The 27,238-nt window shown below is 38.3% G+C and overlaps 2 protein-coding genes across 7 annotated transcripts in view; one reads left to right on the plus strand and one right to left on the minus strand.

Annotated features, from left to right (window-relative positions):
- The window catches only part of pex5la (peroxisomal biogenesis factor 5-like a), a 79,890-nt gene extending 66,806 nt beyond the window's left edge, over positions 1-13,084 (minus strand). For all 5 annotated transcript variants that reach the window (XM_077533183.1, XM_077533180.1, XM_077533179.1 and 2 more), the window contains exon 1: positions 12,683-13,084. In XM_077533183.1, coding sequence (XP_077389309.1) covers positions 12,683-12,703 — 21 coding nt within the window. In that variant the 5' untranslated portion in view covers positions 12,704-13,084. The remainder of the gene's footprint in view (positions 1-12,682) is intronic.
- ccdc50a (coiled-coil domain containing 50a) overlaps positions 1-27,238 on the plus strand; it is a 136,988-nt gene that overhangs the window by 70,197 nt on the left and 39,553 nt on the right. The window lies entirely within an intron of this gene.

Raw genomic sequence — 27,238 nt, forward strand, 5'->3', positions numbered from 1 at the left:
AAAACAAATTGTTCTTACTGTGCTTTGAAATGCTTGAGTGACTTGTCAGTTGGCTTTTTTTTTTAAATCACATGCTGCACTAACTTGGACACTAATAACTCTGCTGCACACAATTGTGTTCATGTCAAAAGCAGAACTATATATTAATTACCTGGTCATGTAGGGATGTTCGTTACCACTTTTTTTTTTTCTAGACCGATATTAACTCATTGACTCCCAGCCATTTTAACTGAAGCAAACCCCTTCACTCCTGGCTGTTTTACTCGATGTTGACTGATTTTGCAAGACCCACCGAATATTGTGTTCTATTGCTATAAAAACATGGAACCTACCAAAAGAAAGATTAGTCTCTTCTTTCATCAGGATAAAAAGTATATTTCTATCTGTTTCCGTTTTGCAGTAATTCGTGTTAGTATATGGCTACGTTTCATCGTTATTCACAAATCTGTTTAAAACAGTGGGGAAAAGAGTCTTTTGCAACATGGCCCTGGTTGATCTCTTATACTCTGCTACCACCTGCTGGCCGTTTTTGTAATAACTATCACTGCATCAAGCATTCTCTTCAGTTCAGAGGCGGCATCAACGCCTCCTGTATGCACTATGCTCTAGCATAAAAAAAAACATACATATAAATACGTCTTTGGGAGGATGGCAATATTTAAAATAGAACGTATTTATACGTTTTTGGGAGCAAATGAGTTCAAGTACTTAAGTCTGGAATAGTCACTGATACTGATACCTAGTATGGATACCACATGTATTTTTTTAATGCACCCCCCCCCCCCCCCAAAAAAAAAAAAAAAAAAAAAACAATAGATGATTTGAAATCATCTCAATATTTCAATATTAATATTAATCTCAATGTAGCATTTTCTTTAAAATTGATTAAAATCAATGGTAGTTTTCGCTTATTCTAATTTCTAGTTCCTGATCATAAAACCACCACAAGAGGCCAATACTGGTATCAGCCACCATTGCGAGTACCGATACCTTGAAATAAGGCCTGGTATTGGCCCAATACTGATACCTGGTTCTTTACTCAAAATACAAAGGTGTAGCTTTCGTTACAATGAATCCCTGTAAATACCAAGCAATATCATGATTTGTATTTTCAATTGTAGATGCAGCTCTTCATCATCTAGCCACTCAAATTACACTACAATTGGAATGTGGATCACCACCCGCGCCCATGTCAACGATTTCACGGTACATTTGAATGATGGCCAGTCACCAGAAGCCAATGCTAATAACACTGCTAGCTCTGTTAGTGCTAACTCTAATGTGTCCAAACATCGCAGCTGTGCTTACCATTTGAGTTAGACATCATGGTGCCTCTGTGTAGTCCATCCCTTGATAATGGCTAAGCCCAGTTACAAAATCATAGGCTGAGAAATTCCATGTAGGGTGGTATTATGTAAATTATCCACACGGTTAAGTCACAATTAAAAAATTTTCCATTACATGTCGCCAATTAACATCTAGTAATTTTGTCACATTATACCATTATTATAAGATATTTCCCTGTTAATGTCATGATTAACAAGACATCACTCGCATGTTTGTCTTGAATGCTCAGCTTTTTATATTGCAGTTTACTGTTTATTTCCTGTATAATTATTGCTGTATATACTGTTTATTTGCTGTGCATCAGAATGATTTCATTAAAAACACACAAGGAATCAACTAGAGTAGATAAGCTGACAAAATGTACATTTAGGACATAAACCCATCTGTACAGGCCTTTGACCCTCTCAACAAGCACGCTGTTGACCAGGATCTGTCGTATAGGTAAATATGAATCACACGTCTGTGTCTTGTCTGATTAGTTCTACTTGTGTGAGCACGGCTGCTTGTGGGCAGACAGATGCGCAGAGATTCAGGTGCCGCATTTGGTGAATGTGATCTCAACTGTTGTGATCCGTGACTATAAACACACACGCACGCACACGACGTAAACTGTGAGTGGGATCACAGCCAGTGGGACGGCTCCGGGACAGCGATCGTGTCCTGGTTGAGAAAGCTACCTGCCTTTTCGTCCGCTCAGCTGGTGTACCCTTGAACTCAGCATACGCACCATCTGCACGCTACGATCAACCCCGCAGCCCAGCCCTCAACTTTTGCCAGGGAATTCATTAGCCGTATGGTATTTAGATTCGGGAGGCACCCAGCCGTCCCTCGCAGAATGATGCACGCAAGCAAACATCACGAAAGGTGCTGACTTATACTCTGCATAGAAATACACTAAAGTTGCTGCATGAATTATCAAGTGTACCTCTGCTATATCGGGGTTTATTGTTGCCACCCCTTCTATATGGCAGATTATTTAAGTTAGCATTTTTTCACAGACTTTTAAAGTATATAGGCAAGCCAAAATTTAGAGTTGCGAGCAAGAAGAAAAGGCAGAGAAGGTCCCCAACTGTATTCCAGTGTGTGTGTTTATATGTGATGCTGTGATAAGTGTTAAAGTAGCAACTGTTTGAAGGTTAAAAACACCTATGCTAATTTATGTAAGGTCGTCTGTGGTGTTTTGCATTATATGTAAGCATGAGGCTAGCAAACTCATGATACAAAATTATATGGCTTGATTTACGCCTCTATTCAGCCATTTGGAACCCTCTAAATTCTTGCACTTTGGAAGCTCTTCTTCTTTGTCTTCCATTTAGAAGAAGAAGAAGAAAGAGTCAGGGGAACTAGTTTTCTGTTTCCACAAAAATTTACTGCGCAAAAAGGCGTCATTACCCACCAAAATTCTACCTTTGTCTACAATGTGGCGCGGGATTTTGGTTAAGGTAAGCCATTTTTTAAAAACCAAACAAAAAACTTTTATGAACAGTAGTTATTAAAAGCAAGTTCTGTCATCCTTGTGTGCTGCGGGAGGCATAGCGCGCTACACTGCCTTTAATCAGCAGCTGGTGCTTCAACTATTTACTTTTCTTGCCTTGTACTGCTTGACAGGTTACTTGATTTTAGATTCCTTTGGGTTACTAATTCCACTGCTTCTCTAACTCCATTTAATTTAATTTAGTAATGTTTGACAACAAAGAGTTCGGAGTGAAAATTGATGCCTACTTCCCTATAGCTAGTTAGCAACTGACATGCTAACTGCCATATGATTAGCATTTATTAACAAAGATAAAGTATACGTATGTGTGTTAATGTTTCAAAATGATTTTATTTCAGCTAAAAAAAAACAGATGCAGTGTCCATCCATCCATCCATCCATCCATCCATCCATCCATCCATCCATCCATCAAGTTGCTATAGCTGGAGCCTATCCCATCTGACTTTGGCCATGAGGCATGTAATGGTCGTTCGCAAATCTCAGGGCACCCACTGACCATTCAAACTCACATTCAAACCTATGGGCAATTTAGCAACTTGTGCTATGTCCTAGCCACCACTCCAATGTACCATAAATATAAAATAATCAAATAAAAAAAACTTGTTGTGCCACATTACGATGTATTCTTACGATGCTGCACAAACTAATTCACTGCGCCCGCACCCTAAACCTAAAGACAGTTTGGACTGAATACTTGAGACAAATAAATGCATCAAAGGTTCATCAAACAGATTATGTTGTCACCCCCAAATAGCATATTTTCCATTCGAATGACAACTTCTAGTCCAATTTTTTTTCGTGCTCTTTTTTTTCTGCTGCCTCACAACAGCAATTGCTTACTGTGTTTAAATTAGCTGACCAGACAGCAATCATCCACTGCTTTGTTTTTTTGTTTTTTTTTTTCTTTTTCCTCCCCCTCATGCAGTATCACAGCCTCTCATCTCTGACTCGGCGCTTCCTAGCCAACTCTCCCACACCCCCCTGGGGAGGTGTGACTGACAGTTTGAACAACTGTGATTGGAACAACAGCTGCTGTAAATCTGTCTTTGCAAAACATGCTGGATTGTCACATTGATTTAGCTCAAGTGTTATCCTGCATATGTCCGATACCCCAGTGAGCATTGAGAATTGATGTATATTTACATTACAAGTTACCAACACAATACAAAATCCTCTGTCATCTGTGTGCCTTCACGGTATGGAAGCTGACTTTTATTGTCGTTAACTGCAAAGTGGGCCATCTGTATGGTGACCTTGCATTAGCAGTGCTCACAAGCAAGATGTACGTAAGTGGGTTATTATTACACATACAGCACATTGTAGCTGTTACGGAGCATTTTCTTCTATTTGTATGACAAGCACACATACTCGTAAAGAAAGTGTTGGACCGAGGGTGAAGACTGAGCCCGTGGGCTCGAATCTGGAGGTGCGATGTTAGGAGTCGGCATATCAAAAGATGAGCATCCCTCGCTCAAGGCGCATAAAGCAAATTGTCTCAGCGAAACAGCTGGACTGAGCCAAACTGTGCTGGGAAGCAGACAAAGGTGGTGTTGGTTTTCAAATCAGGTTTGTGTGAATATGCTCCAGTTTTCTTACCACAATTTATGCCCCCGCCAGGAGACAAATCGAATGTGCATTGGTTTGTTGTACCTTAATGTATAAGCTTCAACAAAATGAATTACTCCATCTCACAGTTTAGTTGAGCAAGCAGAAAATGAATTCAGTGTGTGCTGAGTTAATCCGACTTCTTCTCATCGTAATTTTTGGTTTGTCGCCCAATGGGAAGTTGTGGACTGAATGAAGAAAAAGTAAGCCTTCTAGCAGGGTTATTGTCAAGGCAAAATTGAAAATGGGTTCACAGGTCTGAATTGAAAGGAGACTTTCAGACAAATAAAGACAAAATAAAGTGTTTTTATTCTGTTGCCTGTTGGAAATAAAGTCTCTCCTGTTTGTCACCCAAACAAAACAAAAAAATCTATTTTTAGTATATAGAGTTGAAATTAAGAATGAAAATTCATCCACCTTTTTTGTGGTAGGTGCAGTCAAACCCAGTTGTCATACTCTGAAGTTGTCATGAGCTGGAGGTTGGATCCCAATGTGCAGACACAAATAAGGTTTTAACTATTCATTCACATCTAGAGGCGTAGAACAAACTTGACTAGACGTGAAACAAAGAGAGTTGCACAGAGGGACAGAAAGCAATAATCCGGCAAACACACGCAATTCTCAGACTGCTTCTACAGACAGTGAATCGATCTGATTGGTTGTGACTAAGTAAAGGATTAAAGATTGACATCACATAGGTCCAGACATCACATAACATCACATAGCGTTTTTCCAGTTGAAACCAGATGATGGTTACATCAGTTCAAAACAGATACTTGTTACATCAGAATTTGATTTTTTCATGCACCAAAATAAACACATTCAATATTTTTAGTAAAATAATTGTAATTACCTCTCGATAATGTTCAAGTATTGGATGACGGTGCACATTTTAGTTAGCGCCTGACTGGTCAAATTCTGATAAAAGCATAAAATTCCATATGAAACTTATTGCATGTCTTTGCGATGTGCATATTGCATGGGCCAATATCGCGATATCGATAATTTTTTTTATATATTGTGCAGCCCTAATTATACGATCATATATTAGGCATATTAATGCCTGGTCTCGCACCCAAAAGTAACATTTATTATTCGTGTTCACGTTAACCAAGTTCCGAATCAACTCAAATCGGTTACTTGTACTTTTCACAAAAGATGCTTCATAGTCAAATGAAAAATCAAATTTCCTTAAAATTATTACATGGTAAATGGGTCAGAAATTTACAAAGCAATATTCACTCATCTCATTCTACTATATTGAAGTGTTGCCTACACTTACTCGTTGAAAATAACTTACTTTACTTTTCCCGCATCATTCCCTGACCAACGGTAGAAACCGGGATGTTGTTTTATTTTTGGTCCCATTTGAAATCCACACCCATTGTGTTGTACTAGCCTGGTCCAAGCTAGTGCTAAGCTCGTTCGTCTCTCAGGTCCAACCACTGTCCACATTTGTAAACTCCCTTTTTCGTTTGCTGCGAGGATGGCATGAGGGGCCAACAGTGACGTGTTAACCAACCAAATATTCCCATACATACACAACAATTTCCCGCCGTTCGCTTAGCCAGTATGAAGCTTCTTCGCATGTGGAATCTTCACGTAGATGTGAGACGGAACAACCCGTCAGAACATTCATCTCTTTATGCCATATTAGACACTAACAAGCATTTCCCCGAGAGATTAAGTACAGTATATGAAGATCGCATTCATATCTGCCACACTGAAGCACATATTTGTTTATCAAGTGCTCTCGTCAGCGATATAGCTCATTCTTCCCTGGAGGACCAAACACATGCTGCCTCAACCTGCGCACCGAGACTTCTGGTTTCTGGAGCAAATTAATTCCCTGTTGGAGAATGACTGTTATGAATGGCTTGGAAGGGAGAGAGAGATGGATGGGCCACCTATTCTTTCGCACGGCCCTCTGCTCCGAGTTACAAAGATGCTGAGGCGTGTCCTACTTTTTGTGAGAGGGAAAAATGTGGCTTTGTACAGTAGCTCAGGGGACTTTCCATGTGGGGCTGCTGTGTTAAAACACTTGGAAGCAAGACAAAGGGAATCTACTGAGGGTCAAACTGATGTATGACCATCCAGCATGTGCATTCAGGTCCTTCAGATTTATTGCATTAGAACTCAGATGCAAGATGGGGGGGATGTTGACTTTTTGGAGTGTCTATTACAGGCCATGCAAGCTTTGCAATACAAGACTTGTAATCTAGACAGACAGCATTATTCATATCTCAAGCATCCAGTAGCCCGAGCAATTTTTAATTCAAACTGTCTAATCAACTGCCTGCCAGAAAGAGCTACAAAAGAACTCAACATCTTGTTTCATATGCAAATAATTCAAACCATTTCCTGCTCTTGTGTCTTTCAAAATATACACTGGCACTGTTGAATATCACTGTGCATCTTGAACATAATCTAGCAAACTATCCATCCACCCATTTTAATATTTGAGCATCTAATTGATGAATGACTGTGAAAAATCCACAAATTGACCTTATTTGTCAACAATTACACAGAGCTGCTCCAGTAGGTATGTCAATGTGTCATGTTGCGTTAATGTTTAGATAAAGAGAGTGCTTAACAATGGGGTAAAGGTATCAAATGTTGGTTTTAACTGGGCTATGTCGGTCGAACCTACCGCAAACGGGTTGCAATGTATTGATGAAGTCATATAGGTAAACTTTATCAGTACGTTTGAAGAATTTTGCAGTATGATCGAAGGACATATCCCAGTCAAAACTGTTTACTCAACAATGGCAGTTCCACTATTCCACGTAAAGAATGTGAATGTTTTAAAAACAGCTTACAGTAGTTCAATACAGTACTTAGATTGCTAATGACAATGAAAATTCCAGGTTAGTTATGTGGAAATTGTCGCAATATGTAAGAATGATTTTTTAAATAATGATGTGGGAAGCAAAAGTCTGTTTGATTTCTCTTCCATTTTTGTGCCAGACTTATCATGGCGTTCGATACAAAAAAACCCCCAACTGAGTCAGAGGATAATTCTCCCTTACAAACAGCACCTGCTACATTACTCATAGTCATTTCATGCATTGTTAAAAAAAAATGTCATTTTAATTTGCTTCAGTTAATTCAGTCTTGCCAAATCCACACACTAACTTGCTATAATTTGTCATGCTGAGGCCTGCTTCATTTTAGTTGTATAGTGTGAAGTTATGTACACTATAGAGACAAAAGAATTGGAACACTTGATCATGCATACAGGAAGTGAAAATGTAAAAAAAAAAAAAAAATAGAAGTTATACATGCTTCCACACTTCCAGGGAGATTTTCGACAACATATTTGACTGTCTCTGCAAATTTGGATCCAATCAAGTCAAATTGTTTATTTCATTGATTAAGAGATGTTTGTTAGTTCACACTGACTGCACAGCACATACATTTCACACAACTTCTCCAGAGGCTCTAAAACTACATTTATTACCTCCCACCGATTAAGACATTTCTCTTCCTGCCCTGTCGCCATCGCTGTCTATGGAGCTTTCGTTACAGTCGGGGAGCACCTGATTTCTCTCATTATTCTGGCTCCTGAACTAGGCAGGCCTATTAAATAGCTTTTAATCAAGACCACGGTTCATTACAGGAAGGAGACTTTAAGCTGTCTCGATAAAAATAGCTGGCAGCTTGGACCTCAGTCCACGCGCCTTCAGTTGACCAGCTCGACCGTGGCAGGATTCTTGATGGAAATGCTTGCATGTGACAGTTAGTGAAGGGGTCTCGGTTAAGCATGGAAGCTTAGTGGACTATGCAAATGAATCGTTTTTAAATGTTGAAAGGCGCCGGCTGGCTAAATCCTCCGCTGCGGAGGAAACACTTCATCACAATTTGTGTCAAGCATTAGCTTATTGACTATTATTTTCAGGACAATACTGTGCAAATGTATTACGCCGCCACTGGCTATGTTGTTTCATTGAGTTTTTTTCACAGCTGTCATTTGACGTAGATAACAGTCATGCATTCATATATTCATCTTCCAATTTCCACACATTTAGAAGCTAGATGTTTACAGTAAGTTAAGCATATTTCATTGTTAAAAATTATGTGACCATTTGACTAAATCATTAGCAAACAAAACATTATTAAAAAGAAATCAATGAATGTGTTGATTACATTTTGTGTACGTTACGACAAGCATGGAGAACCTAAAAGTCCCATGGAACATATTTGGCACACAACAGCATTTCATCCATCCTGACGAGGCAATTCTCAAAACAAATCATTCTTCAGACGATGTATAATAAACAGAACAATATTTAACCCACAAATGCTTATGCTACACACTATAACAATAAGAATCACAACTATTTTTGTCTCATTGTATCATTGTTTTTCATAAATTAATATGGCTCTCAGGAGACGATATAAAAACTGAAGTGGCCACTGAATCACTGATAGAAAAGAAATTGCCCACTGCTGCTCTAAGGCATCAACCAACCCACTATCTAGAAAAAATAATTAAGGTACCAATTGTTTTTTTGTCATCCACTTTGACCCAGGAGATTGCTTACTAACTAACAAATAAACATGAATACAGTGAGAGAGGTACAACAGTGCTCGACTGTATTACTTATCCTTTGAGCCTTACCATATATGGCTCTGGAAGTTAAAAAATAAAAAATAAATAAAATCTTGTCCTGCTTCACATTCAGTTTAACCATAAAGATTAGCAGCAGCTTTCTGACAGACAATCTTCATGTCATTTACATTTTCCCCATTTTCAATCCAAATTCTCTTTTTTTTAAACAACACATTGACTAGAGTCTTTGGAGACTTAATCTACTTCCGATCAGTGATAAACTCAACACAGATCTTCCCTGCAGGGACTTACATTTATAGCAATCAAATTATGTAATCACGCTCTGCTTAGCATAGCAAACAAACAAAGGCCTTGTAGTATCTCTTCCATTAATCCAAGATCTAGTTCGTGCCCAAAATAGAACCACTCCCGTAATTAAATTACTATAAATATAAATACTGCAGGAAAACCATAACAAAATTTATACCACCAAGAGTAAAGCCAGGATTTCTATAACGGCGCACACCAGTTCCTGAATTTGTTTTGCTGTTGTACATGTTTTGTAAAAGTTAGTAAAGGTATGTCTGGGATACTTTTACACCAGCGGAAGGGAAGAAACGGAAGACAGCAGTCTAGAATTGTTTCCGATCAAGCTCTGCTCAGAGTTCTATTGTTTGCCTGCCAAGTTGTCACGAGTCAAACAAGAATTTTTGCATCGTTGGTGAAACCCGACCAAAGCCATGACATTCGAGCCACCTGATATTGTTTTATCATGAGCGCAGTCACCGAGACACTGCTACCACAACTGTCTACAGGATAAGCATCCGACATCCTTGTGCAGACAATTAGAAGGTCCGAAACAAAATAAAATGACTTAGACTGGCTTCCTCACTAAAGGCAGTGAAACACTCAGACTGACAGTGATGGTAAGAAGAATTTCCATGTCGGGAAGGAAATCTGATAGCTGTTGTTAAGAGTAACTGATTTATGCTGCACTGCTCTATAAAGCACAGTACAGTAACTTCATTATGCCACACAGGTCTCAAGGAGCAATGACTAATGACAAAACCTCACTCAGTACAATACGGAAGATACATCCAAGTGATGTAAGAGAGGTTTTGCCTCAGCAGCATGTTTATTATGTTGGTTGCTGTTTTCAGTTGTGTACAACTGAGAGCTGTCTTGTATAAATAATATGCCAATTAATACTTATCTGATTATGTCAGTGACAACAAGCAGAAAAGTAGAATTCTTGACGCATTTACTAAAATTCTATTGGCCGAATTTGGATGATTTCAGAATGAAAAAAGAAATACTCAACTTGCACCATACTCAACCAGGTTCAACACGGAATAGTTATATGTTCAACAAAATACTAGTAAGAGGTTCACACTTAACACATAGCAATGTCTATGTAGCATCTTTTATACTGAGAGATCACACAAAAGTAGGATGCTTCAGAGCCATAACAGAAGATCCAACATTATAAGCCGTCGCTGCTTTTTTTTTTTTTTTTTTTTTGCTGCACATCCCAGCCCAGCAGGATACCGCCTCAGCTTTTACAGAGACGATCTTCTAAATCCGATAATTTGATACATAGTTTCAACACCTGCTGTGATGTGTAAAATACTTTCATGAGAATTCTAATATTACTTCCAAAGGTGCATGAGCGAAAGGGATGACTTCATACCCCAAATCAGCGTCTGTGCTGTGTAAGTAGAACAGCTATGGGGCTGGAAACGCACGGCTTTTAGCTAGTTGACGATATTTCCTTGATCAACTGAGTTAATTGCAGGATACTTACCTGAAATTAGTAATTTTCACTCAGAAATACAAAGTAAATTTTACAAGATTATTTTACGAGTTTTTTTTTTATTATTGTTATTTTTAAGTTACTCAAGCATTGAGGAACGAACTTATGACCTTCGCCTTGGGAGACAGCCACTCTACCACCTGAGCCATGCCACTCTTGCTGTTTGCCACTATATTGCATTGCTGGTGTGTCCAAAATGAGCCCAAAAACTCGTCTTGGAGGGACAAGGATTCCGCCTGACATCATGAATATAAAAACACACAGCAGGTGCGGCATGGCTCAAGTGGTAGAGTGGCTGTCTCACAATCGGAATGTTGTGGGTTTGTCCTTAACCCTTGAGTAACTTTTTTTTGTTTTTTTTCTCCTCCCAAATAACCGGTCAAATGTACTCAAAACTCTCCTTGTAAAATTTACTTAGAATTTCTGAGTGTTTTTTTTTTTTTCCCCAAGTAAATATTACACTTCTTTTTTTCCTAACAGTGTCCAGATCGAAATCAGGTCTTAGGAACAAAACTAAAAACTAACTAAACCCCCTATGCAATTCTATAAAATGATTTAGGTTACAGGAGATTTTTATCTGATTGTTCGGAATGTCAGTTTTCCTTTCACCTCAAGTAGATGACATGCATGCGTCTGAATCAACAGCTCACAATATTTAGCCTAAACTGCTTCAAAGCTGGATTAATCAACAATCAGTTTCACACAATCAACATTATTCTTAATTATTATGCTTATCCCTTCTACACACAGGTTAGTCCAAGGAAACAATGTTTCCAAAACGGAATTCTCAATTGTTCTTTCAAACATTATGAGTCAACAGAAGATCCATGACCCCATCAAATAGAGCAGCTGCTTTACATTCAAAGAATTTGCATTTTACCTTAATGGCATGGGACCAGAAACAGAGAAAGTATCAGAGCACTGACATGCCATGAATTGAAACATCATATAGATATGCACAACATTTGATTACACCCCATAATAGACAAAAACAGGCTTTTCATCTGGGCCGTAACAAATGACGATGAGAAAATCAGACATGAGCTGTCGACCGCCTTTTCATGCATTTTCAATGAACACCGCATGCTTGAGTAATACATCATGAAATATTCAAGTTTGGTTTTTAATGCTCTTGAATACTGACTCTGGAGTGTTTTATTACGTAATGAGAGTGCAAAGTATCTTTTTCACTTTACAAACTTGTATCGAAAAGCTTACCATCAGAAGCTGGATTTTAAGACAAAATTTAAAAAAAGAAAATCTAAATCATAAAGCCTGGTTAATTTAGTGCATTTTCCCTCTCAAGGAGAATGACCCAAGTTTACATATTCACTCTGCACTGGTGATGTAACACAAATTATTTGCCTATCTGCAAATTGATGTCCGATTTGGTGACGTCACACGGGGAGCATGCATGTTGGAAAAACCGTGAAGTGATTCCCTCTTGGCAGAGCTGTTTATATGTGACATGCACCTGCAAGCTCCCAATGCCCCGTGTTTGTCTTTTGTGTACGTGCGAGAATGTGTGTATGCGTCACCTTCCCCAGGCCACCATAAGGTTAGCTCCAGAGTGGATTAAAAGCATAAACATGTACCGGAACTCATCAGTTTACGACGGTCCCGACGTGCACTGTTTCGAATTACGAACGGATCTGTTTATGTTTTTGTACAAAATATTTACCGTAATTATGACGTTAGTAATAGAAGATGTCGCATTCCGACTTACGTACGCGTTCGGAACTTCGTCGTAAACCAAGGATCCTTTGACTAGATGACATGTTTTGCCAACAGAAAATTACTCACGTCAGATTCCAAAATGGATATGAGCCAAACCATGATAATAACACTACCAAGTAAAAGCGCCTCTTACCTGTAAATGCCCCTGGTACATATTGAGGCGTCACGGATGTCTCCGTCAGTTGACTGCCGGGACTTGTTCCAGACTTCTCGGGGCTCAAAGTCAAAGTCGAAGTGTTGACATTGAATGGCTGTGCACAAGTTAAAAGGATGAGGAGAATGAGGAGTCAGCAAACAGACCGCTCAGGTGCTCAGATGTGACACTTGAAGAAGCAGCTGCTCCGCCCGGCCACTTGAAACTCGCCGGGTCGTCCCTCCCTCACTCCTCAGCCTTGACGGGACTAAAACAAGTCTCTGTCATCCCGCTCGCTCGCTCGCTCTCTCTCCACCTCTTCGTCATTATCAGCAGCATCATCATCGTCGTCGTGTCTGGGCTGTGTGAGCTCTCTCCCGGGGTGGCTTGTCTTCTTATAGCGCACACCTCCTCCTCGGTTGGCCGCCGCGCTGAGGCTCCGAGGCAGCCCTCTGGTGGGTGCCTCCCTCCGTGCTGACGTATTTCACAGTGAGAGTCTCTCTCACTTCATTAGTGGCGCCTTTACTTCACTTGCGAGTTGGAGGACCGACGGTTCGAATCCGGGTCTCCATCGATGTGAAGTTTTCATTTTATTCCCCAGTACTCTGGCTTCCTCACATATACCGAAAACATGCTTCTTCTTAGGTTAATTGAAAAATATGAGGACCTACTCTATAGTCGACCCCTGCATATTAGCGGCGTGTTATTTATTTATTTATTTATTTATTTATATATTTATATATTTATATATTTATTTATTTTTAGACAGTTTGGTTTTGTTTGGCGGGGTAATCCCCGTTTTTGTTTTTTCATTAAAAACTCATATTGGAGGTTTATCAGCGTTTTTTGAAAAATATATTTGGGTTACAAAATAAATAAATAAATCATATTAAATTTCCAGTGCTATTCACGAGCTGGAGCCAGCACATATTTTGTTCATATGTTCATATACATCTGGTTAGGAAGTGTATGGTCCTTCCTTACGGGCTTGTTTATGAATCTATGAATCAATACACCTCACGGCAGAAGCCAGAGTGCAGGCATTTTATGTTGCCACTCTTTCTAACGTTTTCTGTCTTGATGGCTTATAACTGCACTGACGCAAAAGTACGAAAATGGCAAAAATCCGAAAAATATACCCAAGACGTTGGTCTTTCATCTGGTATGCGTTTTTTTTTTGTTTTTTTTAATATATACATATATATATATATATACAGTATATATATATGTATATATGATGCATTGATTCCAAAAAATATATCAAAGTATAAAAGTGATACAACTAGCCCCGGTCTCCCCTACATTTGGCAGCAAATTTTGTCCAGATGTGCTTTGCTTTCATTTCATTAGATGGTTCTGAAAACATGATGCAGCTGAGATGAGATATGGAGAATGTTTTTAAATCACATCCTTACTGATGAAATGTGCATGTAGCGCTTCTCCCAGACTATTGGTCCAAGTACATGCCATAAAGAGTAGCACTCTCTCTATCGAGACAGATATTAACATAAAAATGCAGCGGAGAAATCAGTGTATTCAAGTTAGGCGCACTTAGCAAGTGGCAAAATAAGATGGTCACTGGTGGCTTCACTTCTCCCATCGCCAAGTAAGCAGCATCGTTAGTCTGTTCATTTGCTTTAGTTTAAAATGACTAAATGAAGAGGAGAAAGAGCGTTTAGTGAGGTTTGCGACGTCAATTATGAGTCACATTTTAATTACAGTGAAGTATTCTGTTTTGACCAGCTGGCCTTTCATTAGGAAGTCTGTGAGTTGTTTCATTATATCACCTCCTGACGCTACATCCACGGCTGCACGATGTCGCAAAGGAGAAGCCTTGTAAAGAAGCTCATTATTGACATGTTGACGAATGTTTCTCATTTTAACATGAGTGGAATGTTGCTTGGAGAGTCGTGTCCAAGTGAATTAGTTGTACATAAGAACGCCCAGGCTCCATTCAATTACCTGGGATACTTGAAGAGGCATGATTCATGATAATTATGATAAATGCCTGATGATTAGGCATGACACTTGCTAAGAAGCATATTGGTAATATGGTTGATGAATTCATGACGCACCAGCACATCATTCCCATTTTATTTAGATGGCAGGTGGCAGTGCCCATTAGTGAAATGGATTTTCTGAGACAAATCTCAACACATATAATAGAGAGTAAAAATGATGATGGTAAGGGTCCAAAATAGACAGGGATGGCACATTTGGCAAGGCCATTAATAAGCAGACATAGACATGGCCATCTGACAAAGTGTGTGATTAAAAATTAAGATTTCAATTTTATACCATGTCTCATCTCCTAGCCAACATGCAATATGATGTTTTAAAAATACCGTATGCGTGTGTGACATGAAATAATAACGTATGTGTGTGTGACATGGGCTTCTCAAAAAGAATGTGCATTTTGTGATGCAATATGTAATACTGGAAAAATCAGTGGCGAATGCTTCTACATTCTCATTAAACAATTTGCTCATACTTTCGGTCGGCGGCCATGTCAGTAAGCATTCTTTATAGACTAGAATTTGCAATTTTATGTTGCTAGCTACTTGTCATAATGGTGTGTGTATGTTTTGTGGTGCTTAGGAACAATGCCAGTTCTAGTGTCACAACTTGAAATTATTTTAGTATAACTTTTTTTTTCTTGTCTATCATGTAATTGTTACACCAAAAATCACTTGATCTTAATTACATGGTTCGCTTCAAATTTGGTACAAGCACTGTAAGTGCTGGAACAGATTTAATATTATTGAATCTGTTCATTTTAGGAAAGTGTAACATTTCAAAAATGCAATGTGTCTACTTTTCAAGAAATAAATGACACAAACAAGTGAAGTAAACACTTGAAACGGTACAAATTTTTGTGCTATAAAAAGCTACAAAAACAGAATTCTTGCACTGCGCTTTTGTTTTCATGCTGCAACAATCAGCACATTCGCATGATAATATGTAAATGAGTGAACAAGTTGACATTAATTGCTAGCCTTGACATCTGCTAGCCAGAAGCTTGGAGTTGGATTGCTCACTGGGATCATTTGTGATGGAAAGTAAAAATGTACACTTATTTTCATGCAAGTCATTAGCAATTCGGCTTTTAGTTAATTTGTTAGCATATGAGTGCTCAAATTTTTGTATGCATGACATTTACTTAGATGTATTTTTACATATTGTTTTAAGGTGTGGTACACTGTAGTAGCAGTTAGCATGTCTGCCTCACAGGAGAGAAGTTCTGGGTTAAAATTTTGCGTCCAGCTTTCCTGTGGCAAATTTGCATATTCTAACTAGACTAAGTGAATTTTTGTTGAAATTGCGTGGGAATGCTGAAAGCTGATTGCTAAGCTGAATGCTTATGAAGTTGAAAGATAAATTATGTGAAAATTACAAAGTTTTAATTGAAGTTGAAATATAAATGAATGAGAAGAAAACTTGAACTGCAGTCTGTCTAAGGTGGAATTTAATCATGCAATGCTCTTTGTCTTTATGCACTTAAGTTTCCTAAAGTTAGCTGGGATAGGTTCTCGCTCAACTGCCAGGTCTAATCAGGACAAGCATTATAGAAAATGTTTATTATTGCACTGCACTGTATATTATGGGGAATGGTGGGTTCCTCTGAGGTTTTACTGTTTTTAAAATAGCTGGATCAAATGCCAGCTGTACTGTATATGGTCCACAGGCTGTATAAGATCCCTGTTGTAGAGAGACCTTGATGATGAAAGGACCTTGATGATCACAAGTAGCTATTGAGTGATTCTACATGAGAAGCAGTATGATGACTTCAAAAAAAAAATCATCCATCCACATTATCTTTTTTTCCCCCATCTGTTATTTAACACTGTTTTTTTTTTTTTTAATCTCAATTTTGCTTCACCTCCACCATATGCACATCCAGTTTAACAACCAAACCAAATGCCTCATTTGTTGTTTGAAGGACAAGTCATTAGCAAAGCGCAAACACGACCCAGAGTTTAGTTCAGGGGGATGACAGAAAGTAATAGAACAAACAAATGAAGTACCTCAAACAGCCACTCACACGAACGATCATCTTTATTTTTATTTTTATTTATATATTTATTTATTTATTTATTTTGGGGGGTTGGGGGGGGGGGGGGGGCTTTATGGTAGGGATAAGCTGAACAGTTTAAAGTTGGAACAGTTTGATTTACTATTTAAAAAAAAAAGGAAAAATTAAGGGAGGGAGGGTATTTAAATATTGCTTTTTATTTTGAAAAATTAAAAAAAAAAGTGGTAGTGATAAGCTAAACTGTTTAAAGTTGTAACAGTTTGAACTAGAAATTACAGGAGAAAAAAAATCATATTGTCTTATTTTGAAATTCTGAATAAAAATTATGAGTACAATTTATTGAAAATAATAATACAGTCAACATACTGTCAAAATAAATCTAAAAATAAATTTATAAAAAAAATATTTAAAAAAAATACACTGTTTTACTGTATCGTCATAAATTACAGTGTTTTACTAGCAGCAGTGATCCAGTAAAATGCTCAAATTCAGCCCGATTCTCAGTATGTGTGTACCCCACTTGAGGAACTTATCAACCAAAGTCCCCATGCTGGTTGCATTTTCGAGTGAATGTTTACATGATCTCACAATGTACTGCATATTTGATTGACAGCCAGGACTGACCTGACCTCACTTTACCCATGAGACATGTGCTGAACACACAGCTGAAGTACAGTATATGTATCTGAACGCTGACTTGGCGACAGGTTGACAGATAGTTTGAATGATTTAACACCAGGAGGACCTTTCAATGGAGTATCGGTGTCTGTGGGCATCTGACTCCATGTCAGAGTTTGATTAAAGCGTCTTGGTTAACAATGATGTACTGAATAGCATGGACTAATCTCTCCAGACGTGTTTTTTTTTTTGTTGTTTTTTTTTTGTTTTTTTGTTTTTTAAACCTACTAAGACTGAATATTGTGATCTTGTGCACTAAAACCGCCAAAGCACCAGAACTGAACCAAAAGGGGAATCTTCTAATTTTGGAGGAGATTGATCTGAGACTAAACTAAGAGAGTGATTCATCAAAACGACATGCAGACCATCAGTCAAGCTGCTGCGCCCCGGCGCTATAATTAAAACTGTCTGAAAGTAATGTCATCTAATACTGTACATTCTCTCTGCTATTTCATCTATGTTTTACATGGACATTGTCAGTGACTAATAGCTGACTGACTTCTCCCTCAATCAGCACAGAGATGTGCATATCCATTTCTTTCAATGGAAAATAGCAAGGAACTTTCCAAAACATCACACAATTTGCATTACAGTACTTAATAGAATCTATACGTAACCCCCCCCCCCGCCCCCGTATTGGCTTAATTGGCTATACTGTATGCACCTCTATCTCCCCAGCTTCGGAACTCTCTGCCTCCTGAGCTACGCAATTCACCATCCTTGACTATTTTTAGATCGCCTGCATAGAATAACCGTACTGCTCTTTTCTTGATATTTTATATATATATATATATATATATATATATATATATATATATATATATATATATATATATAGAGAGAGAGAGAGAGAGAGAGAGAGAGAGAGAGAGAGAGATAGATAGAGAGAGAGAGAGAGAGAGAGAGATTTTTTACTCACAATTCTATTTAATCTGTAGAATTTTGTTTTATTTATTTATCTATTTATTTATTTTTAACAGTTGTACAGCATCCTTGAGTGTCTGGAAAGGTGTTTCTAAATATAATGAATTATTATTATTATTATTATTATTATTATTATTAGTAGTAGTAGTAGTAGTAGTAGTAGTAGTAGTAGTAGTAGTAGTAGTAGTATATGTCATTATGGAGTGAGGTATTTGTGTGACAAATATTCACAAAAATAAATGAAAACACCCTATGGAGCCTGGACATAATTTGAATTCCTTGTATATAAATAATAATAATAATAATAATAATAATAATAATAATAATAATAATAATAATACAAAAACCATTTAAAAAAATCCAAATTATTTGACATTAAACTTTTTTTTTTTTTTTTTAAAGTAGTGAAAATAGTTACTTTGCCTGGTAACTAGTTATTTTTATTATGAAGTAATTCATAATAAATTACTTACTCAGTTACTTTTTTACGCAAGTAACTATGATTAAACAAAAGTGACACAGACATTTCCATTGGAAGTATGATGGAACCTCAAGTTCTGAACTTAATTGGTTCCATGAGGCCGTTTGTAACCTGAAACGTTCATATATCAAGTCATGTTTTTCACTGAAATGAATGGAAATGCAATTAATCCGTTTTAGCCCCAAAATGAAGTCATACTTACCTTTGTAGTGATTATTACCCCCACAATCTGGACACTTCATTTTATCCAGCTCTACCCTATAAAAACATTGAGTCACGTTTCCATAATATGTCCATAGACAAGCTTCTTGCATTTGAATGAATTTGCACATAAAAGCCTTTGTCGCTAAATGCATTGTCCACGCAGTGAAAGTGTACTTCTGCATGTAGACATTCCATTATGGTGTTTTTGATTGCTCAGGTAAAAATTGCTTTTAATGTCCTGCTAGGCTCTTCTATATGTTGTGGCCATCACAATGATGGTTATATACGCCTCCTCATTAAGTCAGCCTCCCCCGTTCAGCTCTGATTCCTTGCAAGTGACATCCCATAATAACATCCAGATAATAGCACCCACCCTGCCTGTCACTGCTAATGTTGGCAATCACGAGGCCTAAATGTTTAATGTCCAGATGACATGTCCACAAAGGAAGCAGCCACTTTAAATATGTAGCATATCTAGTTGTTCTGCCGTCTTCATTACTGCCGTTGTCTTTGCACGACACGGGATTCATAATTTATGTTTCTCAAATATTCCCTCAGATGTGTACAGAAATCCGGTTCATCTCCACTGCAAACACGCAATTATAATGCCGACTGAAATGCTCCAGATTAACCAAGCTTGCATTAATCGCATGCACAAGTATTTGTGCATTTAGATTTCCACAACTGACGACGGTAAATCAAGGCTGCTTTGATTATCTCTACCGACTGATGAGTGCTGACAGGGTGTTTAGAATGCAAATGCAAGGTGAGCTGTGTGGCGGCCGACAAAAGGTGATTGCATTCACGTGCTCGTCAGGCTGACCCTCCTGCTGCTCTCCTTTTATCTGTGCACTTTATTACATGTGGCAGGGTCAATTAGTGCACTAGCAGAGAAGATAAATATTGAATGAAGCATTCTCAATACGTACGGCGATATCTCGACTTGCGGCAGTTGGTCGATTTTTGTTTTGTTTTGTAATGTAATCCAAAAATTTGAGTGCCGACCCTTTAGTAACTTGAGCAAAAATGGAGAAATATCAGTTTTGTAATGCCCTCACATGTGGGCAAACAAATAAATAAGCAAAAAAAAAAGACAAATGAGAGAACCCACAAGGAGCGACTCCTTGCATCACTCAGTAGGCCACACCCCTTAATTAAAGGCAGACGTCCAAAACAAAAATACGTGATTCTCAGTGTGGTATGAGTAGCACTGGTGGTGTGCGGGATCCCCCTAGTGGTACACAAATAAATCACTACTACCAACTAGGGAGTATTTGAGTAGATTGAGAGTATTTAAGTAACTTTTAAGTAATATTTGTAGATTTAGATTTTAATTGTATTTAGGTAACAAAATTTTAAGAGTATTTAGCAGATTTTAATAGTATTAGGTAACTTTTATAGTTTTTCCAGTATATTTATTGGTATTTGGGTAACTTAGTATTTACTGTAGTTGAGAGTATTTAAGCCTGTATCTCACTGAGTGGTGCGGGCTTGTGGGGGTCCGCTCATCTAGCGAATGTTGTTACAGTATTTTTCAAGTTTTGTTTAAGTCCGCAAGATGTTCGGCAGAACCTTGCAAACCATTTGTATGCTCTGAAAATGTGTTCATGCTCATATAGAAATTTTGAACATGTTCAAAATTTAATTTTGAACATGTTAAAAAAAAAAACTTACCCCCTTTACATTCTTTTTTTTTTTTATTGTGCTTTTGTGTGCTTAACACTGTACTATTTAAAAAAATAAATAAAAATAATGACATTTTTGGGGCGTCTGAAATAGTGTAATGACATTTTAATTCATGTCAATGGGGGAAATTATTTTGATACACAGTTTGATTAAAGTCAGCTCATGAAGCCGTTCCCTTTAAATCCTTTAGGGGTTTAAAGGTAAGGGTGCAAACCAAAATGGTAGGTTTTCCCTTGGCAGTCAACCACTTAAAAAAAAAAAGAAAGGACACCTTAGCAGAGGATGCTTTCGATCCATCGACCTCTGGGTTATGGGCCCAGCACGCTTCCGCTGCGCCACTCTGCTACACATGCCTCTCTTCCCTACACAACCTCTTGAAAACAGACAATGAGCAGTGCACCGTGAGTAATGCTTGGGTGAGCTAGACTTGATTTTGGGCAGCAACAACTAGGACTGGTCGTTACTCAATCACAAAGCAAATACACAAACAACCAATCACAATTTGAAGTTAATTTAATTGCTTTGAACTTGCAGTTTATGGACATGATCATAATCCATGGTTCGACATTAAAAGGATAAAGGGAAAGTTAAATATTTTGGACAGAATTTATTTGATCACTTCATTATTTGTCATGTCCGTTAAAAACAAATTTTTCCACTTGCTCTCGACTGAAGATGACATCATGTTCAAGAAAAATAACAAGTTACCACATTAATTATAGACAAACTATTATCTTCTTACTGTTAAGGATATAATTCAATGTTCAATTGCGCTTCTCTTGGACTACAACAAATATCTACTCTAACAAAATAAACCTTTGGGGCATAAACACCAATGTTTAAAGTTCAGTCATTTGAGCAATATAAAGTGTCCAGTAGCGTGATGATAATAATCAGTAACAAGTGTGCAAATGATGCAAAGTAGTGGAGCGCCGACAATGAATACAGTAATAATGTCACTACCGAGATGCTCAGTTTGGCACTATAAAAAGTGAGTCAGCTATTTAAAAAGTTAATGGCAAGGGGGAAAAAAGTGATTGAAATGTCTGATGGTTAGAGTGTAATTTTTCGATAGTGCCTCTGCAGGGAGAAGAATCTGGAAAAGGTGATGTCGGGCTGGGGTGCATTCAAGTGGATTTTACCTGACCTTATCTTATAGCGTCTTCAAGAGTGGGTTGGAGCGTACCAATGATCATATCGGCAGTCTTCTACCTGTCTCAGTCAGATTAGTCTTTCTTTGTGTGATGGATGAACCAATTCAATGGCTCCTTCAGCAGTCACAGGAAGTAGCTTCATCCTCTGCTGGGACTTTTTGAGGATACATTTGATGTTAGCTTCCAATTTCAGACCCTGCGAGATGCTAATTCCCAGGAGCTTGAAGGTCTTGACGTTTGACGCAGGGCACTTGGAGAGTATGAAAGGTAGAAATGGAAGTTTCCTGAGGCGCAGGCAGATTCTGAGCTCCGCAGACATGTGTGTTGGTTACCCCCAACCTCACCTGCTGTATCCTGCCTGTCGGGAAGTTGTCAATCTGGTCGAGAAATGCTGAGATGGAGCAGTTTAGAGGAGAGGAAGCCCTGACAGGCTCCTCACATAGGACCCACGCGGTTGAGGTGTACCAGTATGAAATGCAGCCTCATGTAAATGATACTGACATTCTTAGATTGACCCTGCATGAAAGAAACGGATTCGGCTCATGAATGGTGAGTCATCATCGTGATTTCCCTGCTGTGTAAATTCTATCAAAACGGGCGGAATTCCCAAAGTCTGTGACACAGAGATGGTGTGTACGATCGTCTCTCAGTGCTGCTTTGTTGTCGCTGTAGACAGCCAGTAACCCGTTAACGACCTCTCTCCAAACAACAGCTCAGTGATATAATTAGTTGGATAGGCTTAGGCTGGATGACGTCTCCTCTGTCTCTCCATTTCATTCATGTCCTCAAGTCATTTAGGAATTTCATTTAAACTTCATCAAGCAGCCTCACAGTTCAAACATGTCTTTTTGTTTTTAACAAGACAATTGCATTTTGTTTTTCCATTCAGCTCCAAGATCATGAGTCATCAATCATAAGTACTCAAAAGATTTCTATGATGATGATAAAAAAACAAAAAACAAAAAGCCAAGTAATTCATAATCCCCACCCATGTGAGATCAAATCCTATATTATCAATACTATGGACATTTCCAAATGCAACAACACAGGAAAAGTTATTTTAAAGAAAAGTGATGGTCCACTTTTTTTTTCCTTGTCTGACAGAAATATACAAGCATCTGGCAGCAATTTGTTTGAGGATTATGTCAAATCAGATGCTATCATGATTCAATTTTGTCAGCGTAATAACTTAATTCCACTGCTTTCCTGAGATGACTTGACAATATTTGGCAAACGTGAAAGGGTTGAGCAGCACGGTAGTGCATTGGTTGACACTGCTGTCATACAGAAAAAAAAAACCCATTGCAATCTGGGTTTGAATTTCAGCCACTCTGTGCTTGTGCAGCATATTGGATAATATATTTCTATTAGGTGTGAATGGTTGTCTATCAGTACATGGCAAGCTTCCGCTCAGCCAATCTTGCCTGGATTTTCCACTACAAAAGAATACTCTCAGGAAATTGCAAAAAAAACACGCTGGAATAAATGTATCAGATGCGCAGTGACCCACTACGATGCAACAAATATTGAGGCCAATGACAATGTTCAGAACGTATTTACTGCTCAGAATGTGGTCGTTTTCCACAGTAAAGGGACACAGAAATGCCATGAATCAATTCCAACTCCCAAGATAGCCATGGAAAAAAAAGAAGAAGAAAATAGCACTCTATGTCCTACTTTATGAAAACAGAGATTAAAAACATAAATGAATAGAATTAAAAATAATGAAAGTTGTTGACGGGTAGAAGCCGAAGCCTATTCGAGACCCGTCCCCATCGCCCCATTACTATAACGCATCACTCATATACATTATTTAGAATAGTCATTGATTTTTATCGTTATCCATCCCATACTATCACAGACACTGCTTGCTCAGTTCATCTTGAATGTCCGTGTGTCGATTGTGGCTAGTCCCAGTCATTTGGAACTCATGAGTCGGTTCCCAGAAGCCACCAGCAGGCCCACCCCGCCAGGCGAGCAGCCAAGGCAAGCGCAATTCTTCTCTTTCGCCAGTAGTGTCTTCGCTGACCTCGGATCAGCTTTCACACGTGTTGTGACTTCCAGAAGAGTAGCTCGGCTTGCATTTGGCCCATTGCTTTCAAGCAATTTTTGCCTCGATTCTTGTCAGCTCAGCACACCACTGTTGCTAGCACTTACTAGCACCGTGAACAAAGTAATTTATTTAGCCTTTATTTATCCAGGTGAGGCAAGTGAAAACAGATTTCCATTTGCAATGCCAACTTTGCAGCAGAGAAAAACAAAGCAAAAATAAAGTAAATCCAAAAACATTAACTGTACAGTTATATACTTAGTACTTGTACATAGTACATTACAAGGATGTTACTTCATGGCACAAGGTGACGACTAAAGCAGCATAAGAAGTATGGAAAGCTGGATGGATGATTGAGTTAATTGTTTACTGGTGATATGAGACTTTGTTTTAACACTGCTGAAATGGATTATGATCACATTTTATTATGACAGGCTTCAAACTTGTTTTCCTCATCAGCATCTTCCCTAATGAGGTGTTTTTGTAGACATTTTCAAACACATTCATCAAAAACAACAAACAGAGTAAACATCTGGCACCAACTGCCAACTTTGTCACTGATTTTTTTTGGTGCAAAATCCCCACTAATTAGATTTTCCAGCATTTAGTCTTGACAGCCAGTCAATTCAAGTCACCTTTTGTCAACATCTGAGCGCTGACGCCATTGATTCGGGAAAAGCCTCGTAATCCGATCAAGGTTCGGACCTCGGGGGTCCCTTGGAGTCCAGAAATGCACGGCTTTATCGTTTCATCCTGGAACATGAGTTGAGTGACAGGTATGAATGACTTGGAGTCAATGTCAAGGTTTGTCAACCGGGACAACATTTCATCAACGTGTCAACATTAATCATAGCGGCCTTGCAGCAATACAAACAAAAGCTTACAAATATGTAACATCATTTATTTTATTTTACAAGCATACTTTTGTTCTACAAGAAGACAGTAACTCCTCCAGTCATTAGTTTCACTTCAATGTTTGGGAGCGTGCCGCACGTTACGGGCCATTTGCTCTGTAAATTGGTTTGGGATGTTGTTGACCCAACTGTGCGCTATTTTTCGGATTGACATTTGACAACATTTATCATTTTCTATTCACAGCTGATGTTACACACTACGGCAATATATTGTTCATGGACAAGGAGTTTTAAAGGAGACAATTTTTTATTTGAAACAGTTTCCTTAGGAAGAAGTCTGTATTTATCAAAGTTCTCAAGGGAACAAGAATTACAACACAATTTATACACAATCTTATCAATTCAAATCAAGTCAGTTGTATTTATACAGCGCCAATTCACAACATAAGTTACCTCAAGGCCCTTTAAACATTATACAGTTAGGTCCACAAATATGGGAACAGCAACACTAGTCTCACAGTCTTTGGGTCATCTGCATTGCGAAGCGTTGGCCAATGAGCTCTCAAGCATTTGCCGGAATATAAACAGATAATACCGCTTGAAACACTTCATTTCTCATTCTGCACTTTTGTCAGCAGTCACATCATCAAATACTAAGGGACCAGTTCCATTGGCAGCCATGACACTACCACCACCACCACCACCGTCCTCTACGGATGAAGTCGTAGTGAGGTCCATAAATATTGGGACATCCGCAAAATTCTCATCTTGTTGACTGAAAACCACCACGCTGGATTTGAAACAAAACAGATGTGCTTTAACTGCAGACATTCTGCTTTATTTTGCGGGTATCTACAGCACATCTTAATTGCATAATTGATATGAACTAAAATACCCTAGGGTGGCACGGTGGATGACTGCTTAGCATGTCCACCTCCCAGTGCTGAGGACGCAAGATCGAGTCTGGGCTTCGGCCTTGCTGGGTGGAGTTTGCATGTTCTCCCCGTGCCTGCGTGGGTCTACTCCGGAGTACTTAAGGTCATTCTTATTTTCACTAATAGCGATTTGAAATGACTTATTCTCTGGATCCATTTAGTTTATGATAAACAAACATTCTTGTATTTATTTATTTATTTATTTATTTATTTATTTATTTTTATTTTTTTTTACCATCACTACATTTTAACAATAGCCACATCAATTAAAAAAACAATTACAGCCTTCTTTGAGGGAGGAATTCACTTAGAGGATTATGTCCTCGCCGGCAACAAAAGTAATTTGTGCAGCAGTTATCATTATTCCTTATCTGCAAACATATATTGTTTCAATGCATTGCTTCAGCAACTCATTCAAATTTACATTTAAATTGCCAGTACAAGGTCACAGTCATGTGGTGTACATGCAACTGCGAGATTTGAACCCAGAACCTCTCAACTGTTAGTAAGACATGCAAACCACTAGTCCTCCATGCTGCCTCATCGATTCCAGTAATGTGAATTTAATTCCAATTAAACGTCAACCTTTGCCCCCTTTTTTATTTTTATTTTTTTATTTTTTTTGACCTATCGTTTAGTCAGCCCTGTGGGATAAGAGACCAGAGGAGACAGAATCACTTTAATTGCTAATGCCTAATTAGAAGCCAAATGGCTAGTCTTATGAATGCCGACTTTTGTGTCATGTACACTGGCGAATGCCTCATCATCAACTTGGAGGTAAAGCAAAGGTGAAACTTCTCATTAGGGTAATGACACCATTATCGCTGTCATTGTCCAAACGGGCCCCAAACGCGGAAGACAAGGTACTGGCATATTTTATTCAAACAACAGTAATTTTCTTTCCCGAAACATAAGCGGTCAATGTGCAGATGTTTGATAATTGCATATTCAATTAATTTTCAGATGTGTTTATGTTGGCACCTGTGCTTTAATTTACTTTCACTTTGCTACTTGTGCTTACACTTATGCAAGTGAAAAATATGCAACATGTGTTTTAGTAGGTAAAAATGTTGGCAATGTGTCTTTAACTAGGTGAAAAGTGATAGAAGTTCCACCAAAAGAACCTACTCATTGAATTGGTCACCAAATGGATGAATAAGCATTTGGTTCAGACAGGCGCGTTTGTTTTGTTGTGGTACTCTGGCGCCCCTTGCTGTAAGAAGTCAAGTGGTGCGCTTCAGGCGATTGGAGACTTCAGAAACCTCAATTCAGTCATTTTAAAACCACAAACAGGCAATTAACCGCACCACACATACAAATCATGATTCTTGTCATTATTCTTTCTCTCACTCTCTCTTTTTTTTTTAAATTCACTATCAAGATATAAAACTGAGGTTGATAACTTTTATCTTAATCCTACAATACAAAATTTATTAACAATTCATAATAGGACGATCAAACTGTTACTGTTATACAGTATATTATTACTATTTGTGGGTTGGGATTTAGCGTTCATCTGAGGTTTATTATGTTTCAGAATTGCCAAATGTGCTGGAT

The sequence above is a fragment of the Festucalex cinctus genome, chromosome 10 (genome assembly GCF_051991245.1).
Source record: "Festucalex cinctus isolate MCC-2025b chromosome 10, RoL_Fcin_1.0, whole genome shotgun sequence".
NCBI classification, from domain to species: Eukaryota; Metazoa; Chordata; class Actinopteri; order Syngnathiformes; family Syngnathidae; genus Festucalex; species Festucalex cinctus.